This window comes from Oryx dammah, unplaced genomic scaffold (assembly GCF_014754425.2).
Source record: "Oryx dammah isolate SB20612 unplaced genomic scaffold, SCBI_Odam_1.1 HiC_scaffold_17, whole genome shotgun sequence".
NCBI lineage: Eukaryota > Metazoa > Chordata > Mammalia > Artiodactyla > Bovidae > Oryx > Oryx dammah.
The window spans coordinates 43,656,520-43,680,671 of record NW_024070201.1 but is presented as its reverse complement, the minus strand read 5'-3'; the positions used below and the strand labels follow the sequence as shown (position 1 = coordinate 43,680,671).

The window sequence follows — 24,152 nt, the reverse complement described above, 5'->3', positions numbered from 1 at the left end:
TTAGTGGTTCCCCATTGGCTATAGGATAAAATCCAAGCCCGCCAGTCAGATGCTCTGAGGACCATGTGATCTGGTCCTACCTTAACTTTTAGGCCTTTCTGCCACACCAAACCACCTACACGCTACCACATTAGGTGATTTGCACTTAGATTTTCACGTGCCTTGGTCACAGCCTCTCACATCCCTGCCTTTGCTCATGTCGTCCTCTCTGTCTAGAATGCCCTTTGGGAAAAGAGCCCAGAACCATGCCAAGCCAGTGATAGACTCTCAGGAATTGTTAAACTTCACCCATTCCTTCCTCATCTATCAAAACCTTCCTGGGGACTTCCCTGGCTGACAAAGACAAAAAACTTCCTCATCCATCAAGGCCCAATTCAACTGCAATCCTTTCTCATTCTCGGGGAAGGCTTATCCTAACCTGACGCCCCTCCCTTTAGAATCACTGGCTGCTCCCAGCACTTTGTACACCTGGACTGTGATACCGGCGCGTTGGTGCTTTCTGTCTCTCCTGCCAAACTGAAAGCTCCCTGAGAGCAGGGTTGAGCCTGACACCTGCTGAATTGCTGCAAGGACCCTTGAGCCCAGTTGGGTCGAGTTGATGTTTGGCCGATTGCACTGTCTTCCTCAGAATACAAGGGTACTGTGCCAAGCTATGAAGCAGGGAGGACACCTTGGGACTTGGTGCCCAATCTGAATCGATGTTCATTTATTCTTCATATCCTTTTGCTTCCAAAATTGACGCAAGGTGGCCCACACTCAAACTGTTAAATTAGGAACAGAAAATTTAAGATTCCACATGGAAGTAGCAAGGTGCCAACATGCTCACCCTTCCTTAACTGAACGAGCCTTACTGCGGGGAACTTGCGCTAGGGTCCCTTCCAGGTGGGTGGCAGCTGGTGAACGTTCCTTCAGGCTGTTTCTGTCCCCATGTATTCTTCCTCCCCCTTGACAAGCCATGACCATGTTTGAAAATGCCTAACATGCCATGAGGAGAATTTAAATTCACAGCAAATACGTCATCTTTGAGGAATGGGACAGGTGGTGAGGAGGGCGTGTGGGCTGCTCTGTTTCAGTAGAGATACCCTTGTTCCTGGGCTAAATTTTAAAAGCTTCGGTACTTCTTCAAGGTCACTGTACAGCACAGCTGTATTTTACCAACAGTTTAGCACAATATTCTTCTCATGCCTTTCTGGAGTGGTTTTTTAGTAGAAGCCAAGGGCATACGCTTAAAATGTCAACCAGGGAAGTCATCTGAGCAGCAAAACCCATCACCAGTTCTGAATTGAGTGTGAAACTCACACATCCCTGTAGAACTCACAGAAGTACATGCTTAGATCCTTCTCATGCACACACATCAAGATATCAACTAAAAAATGTTCTTGTGCAGGCCCATTATGATTGCAGGGATACCTTACACACACACATTCACACACACATGGCACACAGCCCCTCTGGCTCCCCCACATCCCATGGGTGCACACAGCCTCCACAGAAAGAGACATGGAGAACTTTTTTCTGCACCTCACTCTGCCTCCAGATTATGCTCCCTTAGGACAGAACTTAAAGTGTCTATTTAATAGATTCAATTACTCCAGGCTCCTGAGACCTTCCAACTTGATTCTGATTGCTTTAAGGTGTCAGATAATTTGGGAAAAAAGGAGGAAAGTAGCCTGAAGTTCTTGAGGAGGCAGTCTTCTCAGCTCATCTCTGAAGTGGTTGGTAGCTGCTGATGGTCTAGAGGGTGGTACTGACCTCTTCCTTCTAGGCAGTGTTCTGTCCACAGGTCCTGACAGGTAGAGGCCTTGGGTAGTGATCTGCTGGGCTGCCTTGGTCTCCAGGGCAGGGACCAGCCCCTTTCTGCAGCCCTTCTTGAACTTGGCAGGAGTGAAAACAGAGGCCCAGGCCAAGGGTCCCAGCAGACAAGGAAACCACCCTACCTTCTCCCCAATGCACCCTACTCTGGGGTGATTTTTTTTTTTTTTGTCTGCTCTCTGTTCTCATTGACAGTGATAGCTCTTGGAGGCTGATAAATAATCAGAGGTCACAGCCTTTGGCGAGCGTTGATGCTGCAGTAGACAGTGATGGATCTGACCGCCCTGTTCGCCAGAAGCCTGAAGAGGGAGACGGTGTGTGTGGGTTGTGGGTGTGTGTGTGTGTGTGTGTGTGCGCGTGCGTGCGCACTGCAAGAACTGTGATAGGCAGGAGGAAGCTAAGGACAAGGGCTGTGGGCACTGGTGTGTGAATCCTGGCTTCACCATTGACCAGGTGTGTGACTTCGGGCAAGATCTTTTGTCTTCTTGGCGCCCGTTTCTGCTGCTATAAAATGGGCATGATGTGTGGTTGTGAGGATTACACAAATTATATAGCTGGCACCTGATGCTCAGCAAATGCCACCCCCCCACCAACCCTGCCAAGATCCTGGTTGCTCTTTTTATAGTGGGGTGAGTCTTGGGGTGGGGTCTCCTGGTTGTGGACCCAGGGCGGCTGTAGAGGCCCCCCTATATGGGAGGACAGCGGGCTGCCCTCCCAGGCTCTTGCCATTAGCCAGGCAATCAGGGACACTCCCCTGGCCTGGCTGGGGGAGGCGCTGCTGAATCCAGGGTGCACGTGAGGACACCCACCTGCAGTGTGGAGACCCCTCCATGATCCCCGGGTCTCCCCCAGCTTCAGCCAGCCCTACTGTGGATTGGCTGCCCTTGACCTCAACATGCTTTGAACTCAGTGCTCGTCACAGCCAGGACCACTTCAGTGCTCAGAGACTGTAGGGTCATCTTTGTTGAGAGGTTTTGCCTCCGTTTAAGTGTGGTCCTTAGGGCTTTGGAAGACAGAGACGCTGGGTCCTTTTCAGCTCCATCGCTGGGAGCTTTCTGTCCTTGGACATCTTAGCCTTCCCTAGGCTTTATTCTCTGGGAAACAGCAGCAACTACTTGCCTCTCAAGGCTGCTGTGGAGATTAAATAATATAAAATTTAAGGGCTAAGGATGCACTAGACTGAATGTTATCCTTGTCTTGACGGCTATAGCTTAGAGGGGAAGGATTCCTCCGCAGGGGGAAGATACCTCCTTTACTAAAACTGAAGAAAGAAGGTTCCCCGGGGAGGCGGTTGGAGCTGCCGGGAGAAGGAAAGGCCAGCCTCCATGCTCGGCACCTGAAGGTCCCCTTGGACCTCTTTCGGTCTTTTGGAGCATCATTGCTTTCCTACACAACTAGATCCCACCCCCTACTTCTCTCTCCCTCACCCCATTTAAGCAACGGTTTCCCATCCCTTAGCGGAGATAGGTAGTTCAGGTAGGTAGGTAGGTGTTAGAATTATCCCCGTTTTACAGGAGGAGAAACTGAGGCTTGGAGGTCGGGGACCCGCCCAGTGGCAGCGCCTCTATTCACCCAAAGTGGGCGCAGGCGCTCTCACTTGCGCGGAGCCAGGGGACCCGCGCTTTCTGTGAGGGGGGCGGGGGCGTTTGGGACGCCGGAGCCGATCTGGGGGTGGGGTCTCCGCCGGGGGCGGGGCGGAGCGAGGGAGGAGGGGGCGGGCCGCCGCTGCCACGCCAAGGCCGGGCCCCCGGCGCTGGCCCCAGCCCCTCTCGCGGCGGGGGCGGCGCGGGCGACTTCTCCCGCCTCCACGCGCGCGCACGCCCGTGGCGGCCCCGCGCACTCCGCCGCTTCGCCCGTCGCGCGGCGCAAGCAGTCGTTCTCCGAACCCGCGGCCGGGGCCCTGGCGTGCAGCGCGGGCCTCGGCGGGGCCCAGCGCCCCGGCCCGGGAGGATGCGGCCCTGGGCGGCCCGGGAGCTGAGCAGGGCCCCCGCGCCGGCCCTCAAGGGCCCCGGCCTTCCGAGCCGCAGCTGCCGCCCCGCCCCCGAGAGACATGACTTCCAAGCCGCATTCCGACTGGATTCCCTACAGGTACGCGGGCGCCAGCCCCCACCTTCACTTACCCCCGGGGCGCTGGTCTAGCCCACCACCCTTAAATGCTGAAGGCTCGGGGCGGGGTCGAGGGTACTAGGTCGGGATGCCCACCACTCCGAACTCCGGGAGCAGGGCTGGTTGCGGATGCAGGGCTGGGGCGCAGGACAGCTGTACCCTCCCCATCTGGCCCTACCCTAGGGGTGCGGGTTGGAGGTGCTGGGCCTTCCTACCCCAACTTTGGGGGGCCCAGTGAACCCGCCTGCTCTGCCCTCCCCACTTATCGGCCGGGGTTGCTGGAAGAGGCCAGTGCTCTGGGCCTGTATGGGCCTTATTGGGGCGGGCAGCGCCATGTGGTTGCCTGGGGAGGGAGTTAACCGTGCTGAGCCCCCTCCTAGGCCCAGCATACTGGTCACACGCCAGTATAGCCGCGTGCACACACACATACATCTGCAGACATGCACCCATAGGACGTCCACTGGACCAAAGACGCTCCTGCTGGTCGGTTCACACAGTCAGAACATGAATTCCTGGAGACAGTCGTTCTGAACCTAAAGCACAGGCTGCTTCTATATTCATGCACCATGTATTGCTGCGCGCGTGTACACACACACACAGACACACACTCACACTGATTCTCGGGCTCACACAGGTGCACTCCTGCCTATCTGTACACACAAACATCTTGTATTTGGGGGAATACCTGCCTCCCACTACTCACACACAAGTACCACTGGTATCTATCAAAGACACAGAAATCCACTTGCTAACTGGTTTAAACACCTGCATACAAACCAACTCAGTACATGAGAACTGCCTTCACATGCACAAGAGAACGAGCCTAGGAACCAGGGGCACACTCAGGAAAGCATGGTCTGCCTGTGTTCCCCGATGCTGTGATCTGTCCCAAGGACAGCTGAGTGTTCACGCCTGTGTGGAGGTCGGGGGGGGGAGGGGGGGGGTCTCTGGGGCTTGCACAGGTGCGGGCCTTTCCCCATCCACTCTACTCCATTCTCTCCATTACCACTGGCAAAGAGCTCATCGCCATGGCAGCGCTAGATCCTTGGCCACCCATTGGCTCCTTGGTTGCCATGGGCTACGGGGCTCTCTCCAGGCCTCCCCTGAGAGGCATGTGTGTAAAAGGGGTGCTGGACTTCTAAGGTCCACCATGTTCTTGCCAGCCCAGGTGCACACGCTTGTGGCTGGCAGACACAGACTCCAGACCTGCCTATAACACAGCCTGCTCTTAAAGAGACCTGATTCCAGTCACTGATAGAAAATAATTCTGATAGGGCTCTTCGATGAGTCTGTCCAGACAGCATCCAAATGGAAATCAGATGAAACTGCCTGAGGCTTGTTAAAAGTAGATCCTGCTGCAGACAAGCACCTGTCACTGGCCTGAGACTTCAGTTTTCTCCTGAGAATTGTTGTGGTCTCCAATCTCAGCTTCTTTGGGGGCATCAGAGCTTCCCAAGTTAGAATTTGTGGGTGCCCCTCCCACCAACACACACACGTGTGTGCATACACACACATCAACCCAGGATTTCCTGTGAAGATATGCAGTCACATGTAGACCAGGAGACAGTCCCATCAGGGGACTGGGGCTCTGTTGACTCTGAAGGGTTGTCACTCCGCACAGGGCATCTTGGCTGGGGGTGCAAGTAGTTTCTGGAGCATCCTGGCCTTCTTGACACGTGTGTGCTGAGGACTTTCTAGAAGACACTGCAGCCCACAGAGTATCATTAACCTCTTCTAACCACCCAGCAGAGATGCCTGGGCAGCACCTGTGCGATTAGAGGCCGTGAGTGCTGTGGAAGTACCTGCCCAGGGTGCTGATGGCAGGGTGGCGGCCACAGACTGACTTAGGAGGAAGGGAGAAAAGGGGCAGCGTGTGGAGCTGGGATGTGATGGCGTGTTTAGGATCTGCAGGCTGGGGACCAGGCCAGATCATGGTTCAGGGGAGCCTCTCCCAGGAGCCAGCAACTTGTGAAGGGAGCGCTCAGGTCTTAGAGAAAGTCGGCCTCATACTGGGGAGGCTTAAGCCTGCCTCTGGGGGAGAGGCGGGGCTGTCTCCCGGAGATGCTCAGTCTTCCCACGAGCCCCAGGCACTGGCATCCTGCAGAGAGGGATTTGGCCCTTGCCCCAGCTCAGGCCCAACCACCCCATCCCCTCATTCCTTTCCTGAGCCCACACACTCCATCTGGAGCACAGAATCCTGCCACCCTGAAGCCCAGCCCCGAGGAACGTCTTGGCCCCCTTGCGGCCCTGCCTTGTTCACCGTCCCATCGCTCTGCCACCCTCTTGTTCTGTGGCAGGGAGGGTAGGTGTTTAGCTGGAGGTGAGCTGGGGTTAGAAGTTGTCGGTGTCTCCCACCTTGCTGGGGTCTTTCTGAGCCTCAGAAAGCACTGGACTTGGGTGTAGACTTCCAGAATGAGGAGATCTGGCTCAGAGGAGCAGATGCAAATTGCCTTTTGCACTAACAGAGCTGCTGATCGCAGTCATAGCCACATGCCTGCCTGATCACAGAGGAAACTGGGGCAGAAGATGGTGAGGCGATGCTCTTGGAGATGAGGAGGAGAGGCGGGTGTGCACGTGCTTTGGTGTGAGGTATCCCTCGTGTCACAGCATGTCGGAACTGGAGGGTATCATCTGGCTTGGGGACCAGAGGTGGGTCGATATCTTGTTAGCTCTCCTGGTGGGGGTTCTGCTGCCTCAGTGGTGGTTTGCACCTGCATCGCCCAGACCTGGCTCATTTTCTCTGAAGCTGTGACAGCTGGTGATAATCTTCTTAAGGGTAATTGTGACTCTATTTGTAATGATCATGGATTAACCTCACATTCTGACTTAGAAGGGAGCCATTTAGTTTATAAAGTGTGAACAACTTATAACTTTTGGGGGTTTTTTTTCCGTATTATTACAACTACTGATTTTTATTTCTGCCATTCTTCCTTCACCTGTGTTCTTGAGGAGTATTAAATGTCCCTGGTTCATGATTTTATGTTTTATGGGCTGAAGGAGGAGCAGTGAGAGTCAGGAAAGCCTGCTGCCCGCAGGTGTACTGGAGGAGGGAGTGATGGCCAGCCCTGTCCTCAGTGCTCTGCACCGTCCTGTGGCCGCTGCCTGGCGCCTCCTTCACCAGCCGTGAACTCCTGGAGAGTGGGGAGTGCACCTGAAGAGCAACCATGTGCCTGGCACGACCCTGCATGGACACACTGCCCATTGCTTTGAATCAAAGTGGCATTCCCAGGTAGACTGTAGGACTTCCTGGCTTTCCTGGCCCCACACCTGGCTTCTCAGCACCCCTGAGGGCTGCAATGCTCTTCCCTCACAACGGGGCTTCCTGAGTGCTACTGGCAAAGCACAGCTCTAGGTCAGAGAAGGAGAATTTCAGGCAAGAAGGGCCCTTACAGAATGCCCAGTCTTCTGTGTGAACGCTCCCCTCAGCATCCCTGCCAGCAGCCTCACTTCCGATGGACAAGACCATTAGAAAACTCTCCCTTAGGGTGAGCCTACTCCTGTCTCTGGGTTTCCCCTCCTCTTGTTCTGTGAGTCGCTCAGTCATGTCCAACTCTTTGCAACCCCATGAACTGTAGCCCCTCGGGCTCCTCTTGTCCGTGCGGGCAAGAATACTGGAGTGGTTAGCCGTTCCCTTCTCCAGGGGATCTTCCTGACCCCGGGATCGAACCCGGGTTCTCCTGCATTGCATTACTGTGTGAGCCACCAAGGAAGCCCTTCCCCTCCTTTTGGTCCTCATTAAGATCCTCCTGGTACTGCACTTCTCACTCTGCTTCCTGGGGAGAGGAATGACTGCTCATTAGGCAAGACTCACGACTCTCACTTCTGCCTCAGAGGTGCCCAGACTCTGGCCCGCTGCTTTGCCTCTGGCCGCAGGAGGGAAGAGCAGACCCTCTACCCGTAGTTCCACAGGGAGTTTCTCTCCTCTCCCACCCTAAGCGTCTTTGGGAAGTCGTTTTGCTCCTGCCCGGGGTGGAGGAAGCAGGAGCACCAAGTTGACAAATGATCCAGGGAGCAGGGAACCTGGGGATGTGCTCAGATTGGTCTCTGCCCTCCTCCAACTCCTGGAGCCGCAGACGGGGCCCTGGCTGTGGCCTGTCCAGCTGTCCAGCATCAAGCAGAGTGAGGTGTTATTTCCTCACAGTGGACGTCTGCCCTCCAGCCCTTACCACCCCCGGGGGATGGCTTTGGTACTGACCACTCCTCTCAAGGCCTCTGTGAGCAAGACTGCGGAGTCTTTCATCAGGCTGATGTCAAGCCCTGTCTTCTCCATTCTGCCTGTGTGGCAAGACGGGTGTTGGGGGACCCACCTGTAGGATTTGACCACTTCCTGTTAGGCTTCTAGGGTCTTCTGAATTCACACTCTCTCAGTGGACAGTTAGTATCTCTTCTGCTTTGTTTCACCTGTAAGTCTGCTCAGAGGCCTGCCTTGTGTCAGGTCATTGAAAAACCTGCTAACCGAGAGAAGCATGATGCTGTTAACAGAAACCTCCTTTGATGATGACATGACCGATGGTTGCCAACACCTTTATCCATCTGACTGACCTGGCACACCACTTGTATGGCTTCATCTTGCCCACGTGGTAGGGTCACCGGTCCCTGCAGCTCCACGCGGAGGCCTGGCTGTACTGTCCTCCCGTCTTTTCTGATAGGCCCGAGCACGTGTGCCCTGACTTACCAGCATGCTTGGCCTTGCTCCTAATGGTCACATCCTGTCTGGATGTTCAGTTGACCCCTTCCACCCTGTTCTGCACACTATAATGTTTTCCCACATCTGAACAGAAGACTGTGCTTGCATGCTTCCAGCCTCAGAGCAACTTCTCAGTTTCCTTTTGTTCTTTAGAGATCACAAGCTCTGACTCCTGATCTCCATTTGCATGGCTGAGCATTAGCATCACATGTGTCATTGGCTTTGAAAAAGCAAAGTGTGAGGTGGGGGATTGATTCTGGGGCAGCTTCCCCAGCAGGTCTGAACTGTCGAGTCAGGGTTGAGTGCCTCCAGCAGTTGGGACCCACCTGGTAAGTTTCGGAGCCAGTGGCTGGCATGGAGAAGCCTCATCCTGGGAGGCTGACTCTTGTGAGCAGAGTGGTCCTCTGGCTTCTGGGGTTGCCGCTGTTCCCACCTCCACCGTGTTGCCTGCGATGTTCCAAGCAGCCACTGGGCAACAGAAGCCACAGGTCTGGACGTGCTGGGGAGTGGGGAGGTTCCAGCATTGGGCAGAGTTCACAGCCAAGCAGGTGGTCTTTCCTCCCCTGCCAACACACTTGCCTGATGGCCCGAGTCCAGCAGGGGCAGGCCCCGCTGCGACTGAGCGGGGGGGAAAGGGAACAGAGGGCAGGGAGTGGGTCTGCTCCGAGGAGGGCCTGGCCTCTGGTTGGCTCTGGTGGACGAGCTGGAGAATGGAGGTGGGGTCTAACCAGACGGGGGACCTGGGTTCCTAGCGACGTTGGCCACATCTGGCTTTTCCAGCCCCTGGAGGAAGTGTCCCTGACCCTTGCTGTCACGCATGGCTCACGCTCAGATATCTGCCCGGCGGCTTTGAAGCTGGGGGATGTGGAGGGGCCGTCTCCTGGGAGGTTCGGGGGTCATTTGATTGGATGGATGGACACCACAGCCAGGTTTCTCTGGCCTTCATGAGCCAGTGGCCAGTGCTTCCCCCGGCCCCCCTGGTGACCGTCGTGAAGAAGCTGCCGGGGTCAGCTGGAAGACCCATCCATCAGTGCCCTGTCTCCTGTCCGAGTCTCCTGGCGGGGCTGCAGCTGGCAGCCTGGGCTTGGCAGTGATTCCATAATTGGAGCCCGGGTCATTAAAAGGCCATTACTGTGTCCTTTCATAGTTATCGTTTGGTGCTGTCTAGAACAGAGGCAGGAGGAGACAGGCCGGGGAGTGAGGAAGGAAGATGCCTGGGAGAGGTTCTGTTGTGGGAGGCAGGGCTGTCTGGGGGAGGTGAGGCGGGGAAGGACTGGCTGGGCTGCTTTCAGGGTGAGAGAGGAGCTCTGGTTCTGCTCTCTCTGGAGACGGCCATCGCTGTTGTCATTGTTCCGCTGTGTGCAGGGAATTCTTTGCTATTCACCAGCGACAGATGTTGTGTGCCCCGGATACATTGCTGTCAGGTAGAAACAGCGCCCACTCCCAGCTGGCCGGCGCCAGGTGATGGGGTCCAGCCTTTGCCTTTGTGGCTCTCAGGGAAGCACCCTGCTGCCCCACACGGGCTGCTGCCTGCTCTCAGAGCCTCCCCGTTTAGCTGGATTGATGGTCGGCCCTCCTGGATGGGTCTTGCTCAGGCAGGCATGTTCTTGCGCACCAGGCACATGTTGCTTCTCCCTGCTTGCCACCCCCTGCATCCCCCCTCACCTGCATCCTCTACTCAGGAGGGGGGTGGCTCTGCAGGCACTTCTGGGGTATCTGAGTTTCTGGAATCTCTTCAGAAGCCTCACCCTTGTGTTCATCCATCTTTCTCTGAAGGCTGATGACTTACCTACTCGCAGACAGAGAAGTCCATTCTGCCTGTAGTCGTACTTGGCGCGACTCTGTCATTCTCCCCCATTGGGAGATGGAGGTGGGGACGGAGGAAGAGGAAGTGATGGAACGGAGTGGAAAGTCCATGGCAGTGGGACAGTGCCTGTGCTAGGAAGATGTCCTCCCCACGTGGATGAGGTGGTTGGGGGCGGGGCGGGGACACTGGGCAAGGAGGCCACGGTGGCAGGAACCACCTTTTGTCGGTTGGGCAACCACTGTGACCCGCAGTTTGGAGGTGGCGTTGCCGATGTGAGCTTACCTCCCAGTAGGATGTTGCCCTTTCACGTTAGATGTCAGCTCCTGGCAGGGTGTCAGCATCATGGAAATAGTCAACTGTGTCCTGCTCAGCCAAGCCCAGGGCCAGGGATGACCTAGATGACTGGCTCACATCATCGCAGTGAGCCAGGAAACAGCCTCTCCTGCTGGCTGGAAGGGGAGGCAGTATGGCCTTGCCTTGCAGAGGTGGCCGACATGCCTGAGGCTCAGGCTGCCCCATGCGTGCCAAGGCACAGAGCTCAGCGGGCAGGGCACAGCTGGATTTCAGGCCCCGTTGCTCCTCTCAGCCAGGTGGCACAGAGAGCCATACTGGGCACCATGGACCACGAGGACAGTGGTGTTGGTACACTGACCCTTTGAGGATATGTGGCCCTTGAACTCTCCAGTCAGGCCACTGGCTGGAGGCAGAGAGATAGAAGAGTTGTAGCCTCTGGACCTGGCTGGATTCCCAGGCATCCTGCTCACCTTCTGCCCTGCCTGTCCTGTGTGCGGTCTCCTGTGATGGGACCCTCACTGTCCCAGCCAGCTGGGATTTTTCAGAGCTATTCCCTGTCCTCTGGTCCTAGCATTGCCCTTGGGGAGGCCCACGTGCAGCTGCGTGCTCTTCGGCAGGTGGGCTCTTTTAGGGAGACTGAGGCCTCGACTAGAAGCATGTCTGAGTGTGTTCTCCTGTGCTCTGGCCACTGAGGGTTTGGTGAATGAGGCTGTTCTATGAGGGGCCCCAGATCACAATCGGGCTCTTCTTGTGTGTAGAGCAGCCCGTGGGCATTAGGCAAGTCCTTCCCAGATGTCAAGTAGGTAGGACAGCTGCGAGTTCAAAATAGGCAGTCTTCACAGGTCTTGGCCAGGGAGGTTTGAAGCCAGAGGGCTGGGTGGTGGGCCGTCTGCAATCTGTGGACTCCCTGCCACCCCCTGGCCAGCCCCTGCAGCGCAAGCAGTTTGCTGAGCTGAAAGGACATTTCAGGTCAATGATTGTTCCAGTTGGAAAGGGCTGCTGCTGTCAGGAGGAGGTGGATCACCTCACCTTGTCTTCAGAGTGATGTGACCTCCTTACATGCGACCATGCTTGGCTGCACTCAGGGCACCCACCTCTGACACGGTGTCTGCATGCATGTGTATCCAGGTATGTGCGTACACATGTGGACATGCTTACACACGTTCGGACATCTCCCAGTGTGTGCGCACATGAGATACTCCTACGGCGTCACACACAAACCCAGCACACTTGGACATACCTATACAGGCACCCACACAAGGTCTGGTTCAGTGGCAGGCTCTGGAATAAGGCAGCCAGGGCAGTCTGGGGGTTCCCAGAGCTCATATCCTCAGGCTCCAGCCCCACTCCCATGCAGCTGGCCTGACCTTGGCTCTATAGGCTTGGGTATAGGTCTCATACATGTGTTAGACTGGAAAGAAGGCTTAAGTGGTTGGCGCTCCCTCCTCATGCTCTGCCTTACTTGGAGGCAGGGTCAGTCTGTGTGAGATGAGGCTGCCCGTCCCACGACCTTAGTTAAGGACTCAAGGATTTGATGCCGCCCACACCATGTAGGTGGCCAAGGAAGGACCCGGCGGCTGGTTGCTGGGCTGTGCATCGAAGTGCTGTGTCCGCCCTGCACACATCTGCATCCAGCCCTCGCCGTGCCCCGAGGGACTGGCTGGGGTTTCAGTTTCATTCTCCAGAACTAGCGGTCCTCTTTAAGTGGGGCAGGGAGGTGGGCAGTGTCAGCAGCTCCACTTTACCACCTGGAGAGCCAGGAGTTGCTCTTGAATGGATGGCGAGGGTCTGCCCCAGAAGACTCAGCCTCCACCAGAAGGATGGAAGGGTGGAGCCGGAGGGGCAGGCTCTTGGGTCTGAAGCCTCGCCTGGGGCCCAGCTTGTGACTGATGCCCCTGGATCTCAATCAGGCGGGGCCCTAATGTGCCCAACAGGAAAGTTTCCGCCTCAGTTTACCAGAGTGGGGTAGACTGGGAAGTCCTTGGGCAGCAGGGATCCCAATAGGAGGTAAGTCCCTGAAGTGGCAGAAAGACGGCTTATGTCTTTACATCTCTAGCCAGTTTCCAGAATATAGCTTCACCTTTCTGCCCTGTCCCACGCCCAGCAGCCATGATGGGAGGGGCTTAAAAAACACAGACGTGCTGGGAGAGGGCTCTGGGTGGTCCTGGCTCCTCGTGGGCCGGCCCTGAGTGCCCCTCTCTCCCCCTGCAGTGTCTTAGATGATGAGGGCAGCAACCTGCGGCAGCAGAAGCTTGACCGGCAGGTGAGTGAGGCTGGAGCCGGGTGGGAGGGCAGCCAGCACGCACCATCCAGGCCGGAGTCTGGGCGGGGGGTGGGGGAGCCGTCCTTCCTGGGTGATCCTGTATGGTGGAAAGAGGGGGCCTTCCCAGGAGAGAAGTGGTGAGCTCTCCCCTTCACCAGCTTGGCATTAGCACCGCCCTGGCATCTAGGGCTCCTGCCAGGAGGCAGCTCGGGTCACTGTGCTATGACCCTGCCAGGGCAGCTACCTGGACTGATACTTGCCTGCTTCCCTTGAACCCCAAGTCCTGGGGCGCAAGGACACAAGGCTAGAGTGGGGCGTGGACCCCACTGTGACCTCTGGAACCATACAGAGACAGCAGGGGCCCCCCAGTCCTCATCGGGGCACCTTCCCTTGGGGAAGTGGTCTGCTCTCTCAGGGCCCGCCAACCCCTGTGCATGTCCGCTGCCTCTGTAGCGGGCCCTGCTGGAGCAGAAGCAGAAGAAGAAGCGCCAGGAGCCCCTGATGGTGCAGGCCAATGCCGACGGGCGGCCCCGGAGCCGGCGGGCCCGGCAGTCGGAAGAGCAGGCCCCCCTGGTGGAGTCCTACCTCAGCGGCAGCACCGGCTACCAAGGTACACCCCACCCTGGGACTGCTTGCGGGGGCCCTCAGGGACTTCCTGCTGACCGGGACAGCTGAGGGGCCCATCTTGTTGGGGGTGCCCAGTGGGCAGAGGGGTGGGACAGGCAGAGGGAGGCTGGGATCTGGAGCCTTGGGCTCCCATGCCAGGTGTGGGGCCAGAAGGAACAGCTTTGTGGGCTTGGGATTTCAAAAGCCCGGGTTTCTGATCTGAAACATTTCTAACCGAAAGCAGGAGGCAGCTCCCAGGAGCAGAACAGTCTGCTTCCTGCCAGCTTTCTGTCTCTCGAGAGGACTCCCATCTCACATGCTGCCCACCCATGCCTCTTGTCACAGATAGACAGACACTTGTCGCTTCTCCTCTCTGGGTTCCCCAAACCCTCAGTGTGCCCAGCCTCTGGCCCGCGGGTCCCTGCACGGAGCCGTGGTGACCAGCAGCCTACAGCTCCCAGCTGTGTACACATTGGTTCTCAGCGGAGTCCCCTGGGAAGGGAATTCTGTGCGGTTCATCCTGGGGGCAGGGATGCCTCGATTTCACCCCAGTGTTCAGGACCCTCCTTTCTGCTGAGAACCCCAGGCTGGGCAGAGGGTGGGTCTCTCTGAGCCTGAAAGGACTCAGGCTAGTCCCCACCGCCCCCTGCTGGTGGCCAGTGATCACGGCAGCTCCTCCATCGACAAGTGACTCTAAGAAGGTTGCAGGCCCCTGGCTTTGCAGTTGGAAGGCTCCCCTCCTTCCAGGCTTCCTCGGGTTGTGCAGCCTCCAGCCACTTCAGACGACTGGTAGTTGCTTCACCTTGGGGCTGCTTCACAGTAATGCCCCCGTGTGCGCTTCAGTTCAGCACGTGGCCCGCAGCTGATGTGTCTGCTCCACCTGAGAAGCCCTTTAGAGAAGGGGATGGTCTGTGGGAGGCAGCCCCAGCTGCTCCACCCGGCATGGCCCCTGGCCCCAGCCTTACCTGGCAGCCTTCCCCTCACTCCTCGTCCGTGGGTGCTGCCCCAAGGGTGGCCACAGTGTCTTGCAGAGAAGGCCTCCCGCTATTCTGGGTTTGGTGGAGTTCAGTCTATCCACTGGAGCCCGGCATCACTGCCCCAGTTCTGCCAAGCCTGGCACCTGGCCGTCTGAGTCTGCCCGTGGCAGGGAAGCCTGCTCCAGTGACTTCAGGCCCTGCCAGTTTGTGCCAGAGCCAACATCTTGAGGCTTTGAGAGAGAATCTGGCAGGTCACATCTGTGCAGTCACTTTGGCAGGTATTTCTTCCGCACCAACTGTGTTCTGGGCTGGGCCAGGCCTGCAGAAAGACCACAGCGCCTCTGAGAGCGCACGGCCAAAGTCAGAGAGTTTCTGCTCGTGTGGGTCACCTACCCACTTGTCACTGTGAGTGAGCTGCCTACCCTCTCCAGGTCTGTTTCCTTCCCTGTAAAGTGAGGCAAGTTCTGTCTCAGGGCTTGGAAGGTTGGAGCAGCTGTGGTGTGTTCCCAGGTCCAGTCAGCTGAATGCTGTCCCCTGCCCAGACTCCAGACCAGGTCAGGTGAGGGCAGCTTCTCAGGCCCAGGCTTCCCCAGCTCTAGGAGGCTGCTCACCAGGCTGGCCACTGTGGGATTCGGGTTTCCAGGAGCCCCGCCCCCTGCAGCCTCCGCTGCCTCTGCTCTGCCCTCTGCTGGCTGTTGGTGTAAAATACATAGGGATCATTCCCAGAGAAAGATGTGAAAAAGTGTTAGTTGCTCAGTCGTGTCTGACTCTTTGCGACCTCATAGACTGTAGACCTCCAGGCTTCTCTGTCCATGGGATTCTCCAAGCAAGAATACTGGAGTGGGTAGCCATTCCCTTCTACAAGGGACCTTCCCAACCCAAAGATTGAACCCAGGTCTCCTGCATTGCATGCCGAGTCTTTACCACCTGAGCAACTAGGGAACTCCAGAAGAAGATGAGATAATTCAGAACCAGCATTTTATCCCAGTGGAGAGTTTTTGACCTACTGGCTGTGTTCATTCATTTTATATATTTATCCATTTCTTAAATATTTATTGAGAGCTTGTTTGTGTCAGGCTCTGGGTTAGAGGCTGGGGGTCCAGGGTGAGCACGAACCGATGCAGTCTCTGTTCTCTCATGGACCTTAAGATCTAGGAGGGGAGAGAGGATGAAACAGACTGTCATAGGTGTGGGTTGCAGAAGGAAGCCAAGCTCGGCGAGTGGATGGCAGAGTCGTGGCCAGAGCAGGGTTTCTCTGAGGAGGTGATGTCTGAGCTGGAACTCTCAGGCTGATGGGAGTTAGTGGGAGCGGGGGCTGTGTGGTGAGGGCAGTCCAGGTGGTGAGACAGCGAGAGCAGATCTGTGGCAGGCAGGAGGGAGTCTGGGGTGTGTTTGGGACCTGGGATGCCCAACAGGTGACAAGGGCAGCTAGGCCAAGGGGAAGGCCGGGCTGGCGGGAGGACATTGGTCATCATCTTAAGAGCGGTGAGCAGTGAGAAACCACTCAAGGGCCTTGACAGATTGGGTTTCTGATGCCTGGAGAGGGTGGAGATACCCAGTGGTGGCCCTTCTGAGACCTTCCACTTGGCAGGCAGCTCTTGGGATCCACTTACTCCCCTGCTTCGAGGGCTTGTCCCAGGAGAACAGTGCAGTCCCTGTGGTGCTCGCCCTCACTGTGGTCTCTTCTGGACACTGCAGCCTTTTCTGTCTTCACCCACCGTCATCAGAGACCCCCCTTCTTGCAGACACACTCCCTCCGCCTCCCCAACTGCTCTGCTTCTGGGGTGGTCATGGTGCAGACCAGGCTGTTGACTTCAGCACCCTGTTGGGTTGGGGGGTGCCACCTCCTTCCAGCCTGGCCTGCCCTGCGCACTTTTGCCTGGAGGAATGATGGTACAGAGGCCCTGGTGGGGGAGCTGGGTAGTGTTGTGGTGGAGCTCTGGTCTCACCTTGTATGCATTTCTCTCTCTCTCTCTCCGGCTCTCTCCTGAGCAGTTCAAGAGGCCGACTCAGTTGCCAGTGTGCCCCTGGGAGCTGCCCATCCCACAGCACCAGCCTCAGCCAAGAGAACCAAGGCAGCCGCCGCAGCAGGGGGCCAGGGTGGGGCCTCTAGGAAGGAGAAGAAGGGGAAGCACAAAGGTTGGCTTGCTTTCACTGCCCCCTCTTTGGGAGGCCCGGCCCCCACCGTCGGGCTGGCAGAAGGCTTGTCCTCCAGACTTGGGGGTGAGGGGCTGGGTGAGAGTCCTCGAGGAGAGCCCCGAATGGCACTCAGTATCCCCCAGCTGGCTCACAGGCCTCCTCCTGCTCATGTGGGACCAGGCTGGCCCGTGGGCATGGGCAGGACTCTCCTGCTGCCCGAGGATGTGAAGTCCAGCTCAGCTGTGGCCCCGGAAGCCCCTCCCCACCCACCCGAGCACCTCCACCCTGATTAGGACACTCCTCTGGGAGCCTCAGTATCTCCTGCGCAGCCTGTTTCCCCCTTGGGCAGTGCTTGGTCATCCTGTGGGCTTGCTCACTTCTCCAGTCCCATTTCCACCCTCTTGGCCCACAGACCAGTTTGGTCCCTCTGCTCCTCCCTCTCCAGAAAAGATCCCTGGAGATCAAGGCCGGTTACAGTGGCCCTGCCCTGAGTCCCGTCTCTGCTGGCCACCCTACTCCTCAACCTTTTTCCTGGGAGTGGCTTCCAGGCCTCCGTGTCATGGTCGGACAGTGGTGTGTCAGGTCCGAGGGCCTGTGGAGTAACCGCGGCATTTAAGGGCTTGTTTCTGGTCCCAAAGCTGTGGCAACTTGGGCAGGAAGGTTGATGGGGGAGGTGGGAGCCCCTCCATTTGGGAAGGAGAGTGTCTGCCGACCTGTCTTTTTCCAGGGGCCCTGTGTGTTTCACTGATGTGTGTGAGTCTGTGTGCACGTGTGAGGGAGAGAGAAGGCTGGCACTGACAGTGCAGAGCTGGCCGTGTCCGAGCTGAGTGGTGGCCTCGCTGTGTCGGACTCAGCCTCATTCTCCCTCCTGTCCTGCTCACCATGTAGCTGGAACCGGCTGCCGGCTGCCTAGGGACACGAGGCATTTCAGTCCCCACCTTCGGCCACAGATGTGGGGGAACAGCAGAAGAGATGGAGCCCATGCCCCTTCCTAGCTCACCCACCATTAAGAGGCTGACAGCAGTCACTCATTTTTTAAAAAATCGGTTTTGCAAATAAAGTTTTCAGAGGTGTCCCTGGTCTTCCCTCACCCTCTTCCTGGACACCTGGGAATCCAGGCTGCCCTGCCCCCTCCGCACCCCTGGATGGGACTCAGGAGTGTCCATGGCCTGCAGGCTCCGGCGGGCCAGCAGCACCGGCTGAAGACAAGTCTGAGGCCCGAGGCCCTGTGCAGATCCTGACTGTGGGCCAGTTGGACCAGGCCCAGGACACAGGGGAGACGGCCGCAGGTGGTGGCGCACGGCCCGGCGGGCAGGACATCCATGGCACGATGCAGAGGAAGGGTGAGCCCCGTGGGGGTCCAGAGACACCCCCAAAGCTCAGCCCCAGGTTCTCAGATGCACCTTTCTCAGGGAGCATGGCCTTCCTGTGTCTGTTTCAGCCCCTCCCAGACCCTGGTGGGGGGCACACTTGGAGACTAGTGAGCAACTTGGGCAGGGACCCCTGAGAAGGCTGCATTGAGTGAGAGAAGTGTGGCTCAAGGGACCAGCCCGCCCACAGCCCAGCCCTGGGTCCCCATCCCCTGCCCGCAGGGAGGCCCAGGTGTGGGGACAGATTTCCTTTCCCTTTTGTCCCTCTGAGAAAGTTCTTTTCTTACAAAATGTCCCCACTCTGTTGAGCTAGAGGGAGCAGGGCCAGGAGGCTGAGAGGCAAGGCAGACCCTCCCAGGAGGCCTGCTGCCCAGAGAGTGAGCTCTGTCCCAGGGAGGTGGTGGAGGGAGAGCCCGCAGTGCACACGCTCTGAGACATGGCACGAGGGACAGCTTCCTGGAGGAAGGGCTGCTGAGCTGGGGTGAAGATGTGAAGGCATGTAGACAGGGCAGGTTTTGGAGAGGACGGGCTGGCTGCCTTGGTAGCTCAGTTGGTAAAGCATCCACCTGCAGTGCTGGAGACCCTGGTTCAATTCCTGGGTCAGAAAGATCCTCTGGAGAAGGGGATGGCCATTCACTCCAGTATTCTTACCTGGAGAATCCCCATGGACAGAGGAGCCATGGGGTCACAAAGAGTCAGACATGACTGAGCGACTTTCACTTTCTTTGGAGAGGATTGGTGGGCCCCGAGCATCAGGCTGAGTGAGGAGTTGGGACTTTCTCGAGATTTTATAGGTTTTGCCAGCCAAGGCATCCAGTAGACTTGAAGGCCAGAGACGCAGGCTCCCAGGCAGGGCCAGCTCAGTTCAGGCTTTGCTATCCAGGAGACAGGGCATCCTGGCTGCCAGATAGGGAGGGTCTGGCAGCTGAGGCTGGGAGGGGGGCTGCACCCGGGGACAGTGACCAGCCCCAGCTCACATATGCACTGGAGAGAGAGTGTCCTAGTGTGTATCTGAATGTGTGCGTGGGAGCACGTGGATGTACGTGTGTATTGCCACTCTGCGTGTGTGTGTGTCCGTGTGTGTGTCCTTGTGTGTTGTGGGTATGAGTGACTTGGAGCCAGTGAATGGGTGACTGTCAGGGTGTGCCTGTGTGACCACTCGTCCTCTCCGACTCCTCTGCCCGGCCCAGGCATCTCCAGCAGCATGAGCTTCGAAGAGGAGGAGGAGGAGGAGGAGGAGGACGAGAACAGCTCCAGCTCCTCCCAGCTGAATAGCAACACCCGACCCAGCTCCGCCACGAGCAGGAAGTCCACCAGGGTGAGTGAGGAGCTCCTGCTCAGCAGGAGGGCAGACAGCAGTGTCGCCCAGGTGGGAGGGGAACGAAGTGAAGTGAAGCAGAGTTGGCTTTCCTGGGCCACGGGCTGGGCAGGCGCCTGCCAAGAGCTGCTTCCCCTGGGGCTCTTCTCCCAGTCTTCAGTCAAGCCAGAGAGGGGGGGCTCTGGAGTTGGACAGCACAGCTTCTGAGAGCCTGCCTGTTCTCTCCATCCCCACCCTGGGCTGCTGAGCTGAAGGAAGGGCTAGGAAGCCAGCTGCCAGAGATCCAGGGCCAGGATCTCTGTGCCCACATCCCAGGGTGCCGGCCCTGTCTCCCACCACCACCATATAGGGGCAGCTTTGGATTCCAGACCACCAACTTCAGCTCGGGGTCCCTGCCTGGGGCTCAGGCTCCTCCTCTCTCCTTGGTAGGAGGCAGCCTCGGCCCCCAGCCCCACAGCCCCCGAGCCGTCGGTGGATGTTGAGGTCCAGGATCTCGAAGAGTTTGCCCTAAGGCCAGCCCCCCAGGGGATCACCATCAAGTGCCGCATCACACGGGACAAGAAGGGCATGGACCGGGGCATGTACCCCACCTACTTCCTGCACCTGGACCGCGAGGACGGGAAGAAGGTGAGGTTGGCTTGGACGTGCAGTTTCATCCTGTGGGCTTGAAGTCCTGGGGGCTGGAGTGGGACTGGAAGCCTCAGCTCCAGCACTGACCTGCCAGTTCCCCCAAAGAGACAGAAACCTGTGTGCCCCGTTGGTGCATATGTGTGCAAACGAGTATGTTCAAGAGCTGAAGCGAGGGGATTGCTTGTGTGAGTGAGGGTGTGAGTGGTCCTGGGATTGCGTGTGGACCGGAGGCGGGGCCTGGGACATGCATAACTTGACTCCACTCCCCAAGGTGTTCCTCCTGGCGGGAAGGAAGAGAAAGAAGAGCAAAACTTCCAATTACCTCATCTCCGTGGACCCTACAGACTTGTCTAGAGGAGGGGACAGCTACATCGGGAAACTGCGGTACCAGCACGTCCCCAGGAGGCCAGCGGGGGTGGGGCAGGCTGGGGCAGGCTCTGTAGAGGGCAGCTGCTGCCCCTGAAGGAGGTTGAGCATTGGATCCTCTCCCAGGGTCCTCTGTCCATCAGATCAACCGCAGGCTCAGGTCTGTGCTAGCTTCGAGCCAGATTTGGAGATGAGCCTCAGTCATCCTACCCTAAGCTGCTCCCAGGCAGAGGGGGCGCAGGCCCACTAGGAGGGCAAACCAAACTCCAGGATGTCAGGGATGATGTAGGCCACCCTGGAAGAGCCGCCTTGGTCTCATGGTCAGTGCCAAGGGGCAGGAGTGAGCCCTTGAGGGAAGAGGAAGCAACCTTGGGGTGGGGCGAAGGCTCTGAGCTGGGCCTCAGGTGAGGGAGGGTGTGCTGAGAAGTGTGGCAGATTCAGGAGCATAAATCAAGCTTAGAGCCGGAGATGGGGCTGGACCGCAACTCCCAGGCGGATCATCTCCACCCTCCATGGGGTGCTGAGATCCCTCTGCAGTCTTGCCAGGTGCCCCTGTGGTGGCTCACCTTCCACGAGGGGGGCCACCCCAGTTCCTCCAGGGAGACCTTCTGTGGAACTCCGATTTTCCTGAACTCAGCTGAGATGCCATTTGATTAAACTCGGAGCAAGTCGAGGCCTTCTGTCCATGAAGCGCCTTCTGAGATGATTCTGTGAACAGTGTGTCCCCAGGTCTGCTGCTCTCTGCCCACAAAGGTCACAAAGGTCCCCTCCAGTCTTCCTTCCCTAGGATAGCCTCTGAGCTACTCCCTGCCAGGGACAGGTCATGCACGACCTTACAATGATTGTGTCTGTCCTTCAGGTCCAACCTCATGGGCACCAAGTTCACCGTGTATGACAATGGAGTCAACCCTCAGAAAGCATCAGCCTCTACTTTGGAAAGTGGAACCTTGCGTCAGGAGCTGGCTGCTATCTGCTACGTGAGTCATGGGCTCTGGGTCTCTGGGCTTCGAGCTAGGCATGACACTCAGGACTTGCTACCTGCCTGTGGCCTATTCCATCTACTTTTGTGGGCAGACAAGGAGGGCAGTGGAGTGGCCCCTGCCTGGGACAGTACACAGCTGACCACCTGCCTGGCAAGTTCTGGGAACTAGGCCTGCCTCTCTGCAGCCCAGCCCGGATGCCTCCTGGGAAGGAGGAGGCAGGAGGCCTGGGTTCATGTTGGCACAACCCTCGTCTTCCCTCCAGTATTCAGGTCCTAAATGGACTCTAAGGTCCTTTGCATAATCTCACTGAATATTCAACCTAAGAGCTCGAGCCTCTCTTCATTATATAGATGAGGAAACTGAAGGTCAGAGGTTGGGTCACTTGCCAGTGTCACACAGCTCATAGATACAGAGCTGGGATATAAACACAAGGAATTTCTCCATCTCATTTCAAAATGAGGGACTGGTACCATTAGCTTGGGACTTCATAGCTGTTTCATATGATCCAATGGTGCCACCTGCTGGTCGGCTCTGGGGAGGCAGTCTGAATACTTAGCCCCAGGTGCAATTTGAGGCACTGAGAGACAGTAGTGAACAAAGATATGCCCTTCTGGGACTTGAACCCTGAGTTGGGGGGAAGCTATAGAACAGTTATATAACATTCAGAAAACTAAGATCATGGCATCTGGTCCCATCACTTCATGGCAAATAGATGGGAAAACAATGGAAACAGTGAGAGACTTTATTTCGGGGGCTCCAAAATCACTGCAGATGGTGACTGCAGCCATGAAATTAAGACACTTGCTCCTTGTAAGAAAAGCTATGACCAACCTAGACAGCATATTAAAAAGCAGAGATATTACTTTACCAACAAAGGTCCGTCTGGTCAAAGCTTTGGTTTTTCCAGTAGTCATGTATGGATGTGAGAATTGGACTATAAAGAAAGCTGAGCGCTGAAGAATTGATGCTTGTGAAGTGTGGTGTTGGAGAAGACTCTTGAGAGTCCCTTAGACTGCAAGGAGATCCTAAAGGAAATCAGTCCTGAATATTCTTTGGGAAGACTGATGCTGAAGCTGAAACTCCAATACTTTGGCCACCTGATGCGAAGAACCAACTCATCTGAAAAGACCCTGATGCTGGGAAAGATTGAAGGCGGGAGGAGAAGGGGACGACAGAGGATGAGATGGTCAGATGGTATCACTGACACAATAGACATGAGTTTGAGTAGGCTCTGAGAGTTGATGATAGACAGGGAGGCCTGGTGTGCTGCAGTCCTTGGGGTCGCAGAGTCGGACACGACTGAGCAACTGAACTGAAGAAGGATAAAGCAGGAAGACGGCTCAGTCCAGTCGCTCAGTCATGTCCAACTCTTTGCTACCTCGTGAACCGCAGCACGCGGAAGAGGAAGAGGGCTATGAATATTCTTTTAGGAAGGATGGCGGGAGGGCCTCACTGAGGTAGTGTTTGGGTAAAGGCCAGAAGGAAGTGAGCGCCAACTGTGCAGGTGTTGAGAAGATGGTGAGCAAAAACGCTGGCGTGTCAGGGGAGCAGAAGGAGGGCAGTGAATGCAGCAGAGAGTAGGTGGTGAAGAGAGGGGGTGATGGGGCCATATTTCATGAGGCCTTGCAGCACGAGGTAAGACCGTGCTCTAAGACTCAGTTACTCTGAGTGAACTGAGAAGAACGACCTGACTCACCAGGACTGCTCAGCGCTGTGTGGAAAACAGATGACAAGGAGGTGGGGCGGGGGCTCAGGAAATGAAGAGTCCAGCTAAGGGCTGGTCCTCTGCTCTTGCTGAGAGATGGTGGTGGCTGAAAAGTGGTTGAATTCTGAGTATAGCCTGAAGGAAGAGCTGACAGCATTTGCTGATGGGTTAGAAGTGGTATGTGAGGGTGGGGGGAGTTAAGTTAGGACTCCAGGTAGGGGAGCAGATGGAAGAACGGAGATGTCATTCACTGGAGCGAGGAAGATGGTAAGAGCAGCTTGTTTGGGCAGAGTGGAGATTAAGGAGCCGATTCTGGACACGGTAAGTTCACAGATGCCTCCTGTACGTTCGAGTGGTGATTGACTAGCTCATCTCTCTCTGCTCCTCCAGTCTGTCCAGCAGGTAGGTAGCATCTTCAGATGGCCAGTATTGAGCGAGCGTCTCTCTCTTTCCCAGGAGACAAACGTCTTAGGTTTTAAGGGGCCTCGGAAGATGAGTGTAATTGTTCCGGGCATGACCATGGTTCATGAGAGAGTCTCCATCCGGCCCCGCAACGTGAGTCTCCACCCACCCCACCTGCTTTCCCCCTCCTCCCAGCCTCTGCACGCACTTCTGAGGGCACAGCTCCAGCAGGTGTGCATGTGTAACCAGTATGAGAAGCCCTGGGGGTTGTGGGGAGATCTAAGGACCCCCACCCCGGGGCAGATCACTCTCTGGGGTGGTCATGGGGCTGAGGCCCAGGCCTGGCTCAGCTGAGGCTGCCCTCCCAGGAGCATGAGACACTGCTAGCGCGCTGGCAGAACAAGAACACGGAGAGTATCATCGAGCTGCAAAACAAGACGCCCGTCTGGAACGACGACACGCAGTCCTACGTACTCAACTTCCACGGGCGCGTCACTCAGGCCTCGGTGAAGAACTTCCAGATCATCCACGGCAATGACCGTGAGTGTTCCTGCCCTGACTCGTGACTGCATGACACCGGGGCCCTTAGCTCAGGATTCAGCCCACTCAGCCCTGCCTGTAGAGCTCAGAGTTTAAGGCCTATGGGTTATTGGCTTAGTAAAGGGCTCTGTGACCTTAATGACTGGG

At 56.9% G+C, this 24,152-nt stretch overlaps 1 protein-coding gene across 3 annotated transcripts in view; it reads left to right on the top strand.

Annotated features, from left to right (window-relative positions):
* TUB (TUB bipartite transcription factor) overlaps positions 1-24,152 on the top strand; it is a 90,299-nt gene that overhangs the window by 61,305 nt on the left and 4,842 nt on the right. The window contains exons 1-11 of one of the 3 annotated variants that reach the window (XM_040258436.1): positions 3,634-3,900; positions 12,918-12,969; positions 13,423-13,579; positions 16,548-16,691; positions 17,867-18,034; positions 19,252-19,379; positions 19,809-20,006; positions 20,281-20,393; positions 21,235-21,352; positions 23,520-23,618; positions 23,834-24,005. In XM_040258436.1, the coding sequence (XP_040114370.1) occupies positions 3,863-3,900; positions 12,918-12,969; positions 13,423-13,579; positions 16,548-16,691; positions 17,867-18,034; positions 19,252-19,379; positions 19,809-20,006; positions 20,281-20,393; positions 21,235-21,352; positions 23,520-23,618; positions 23,834-24,005 (1,387 nt within the window). In that variant the 5' untranslated portion in view covers positions 3,634-3,862. Of the gene's footprint in view, positions 1-3,633; positions 3,901-12,917; positions 12,970-13,422; positions 13,580-16,547; positions 16,692-17,866; positions 18,035-19,251; positions 19,380-19,808; positions 20,007-20,280; positions 20,394-21,234; positions 21,353-23,519; positions 23,619-23,833; positions 24,006-24,152 lie in introns of those variants that run through there. The other 2 variants (XM_040258435.1, XM_040258437.1) reach the window with 2 other exon arrangements.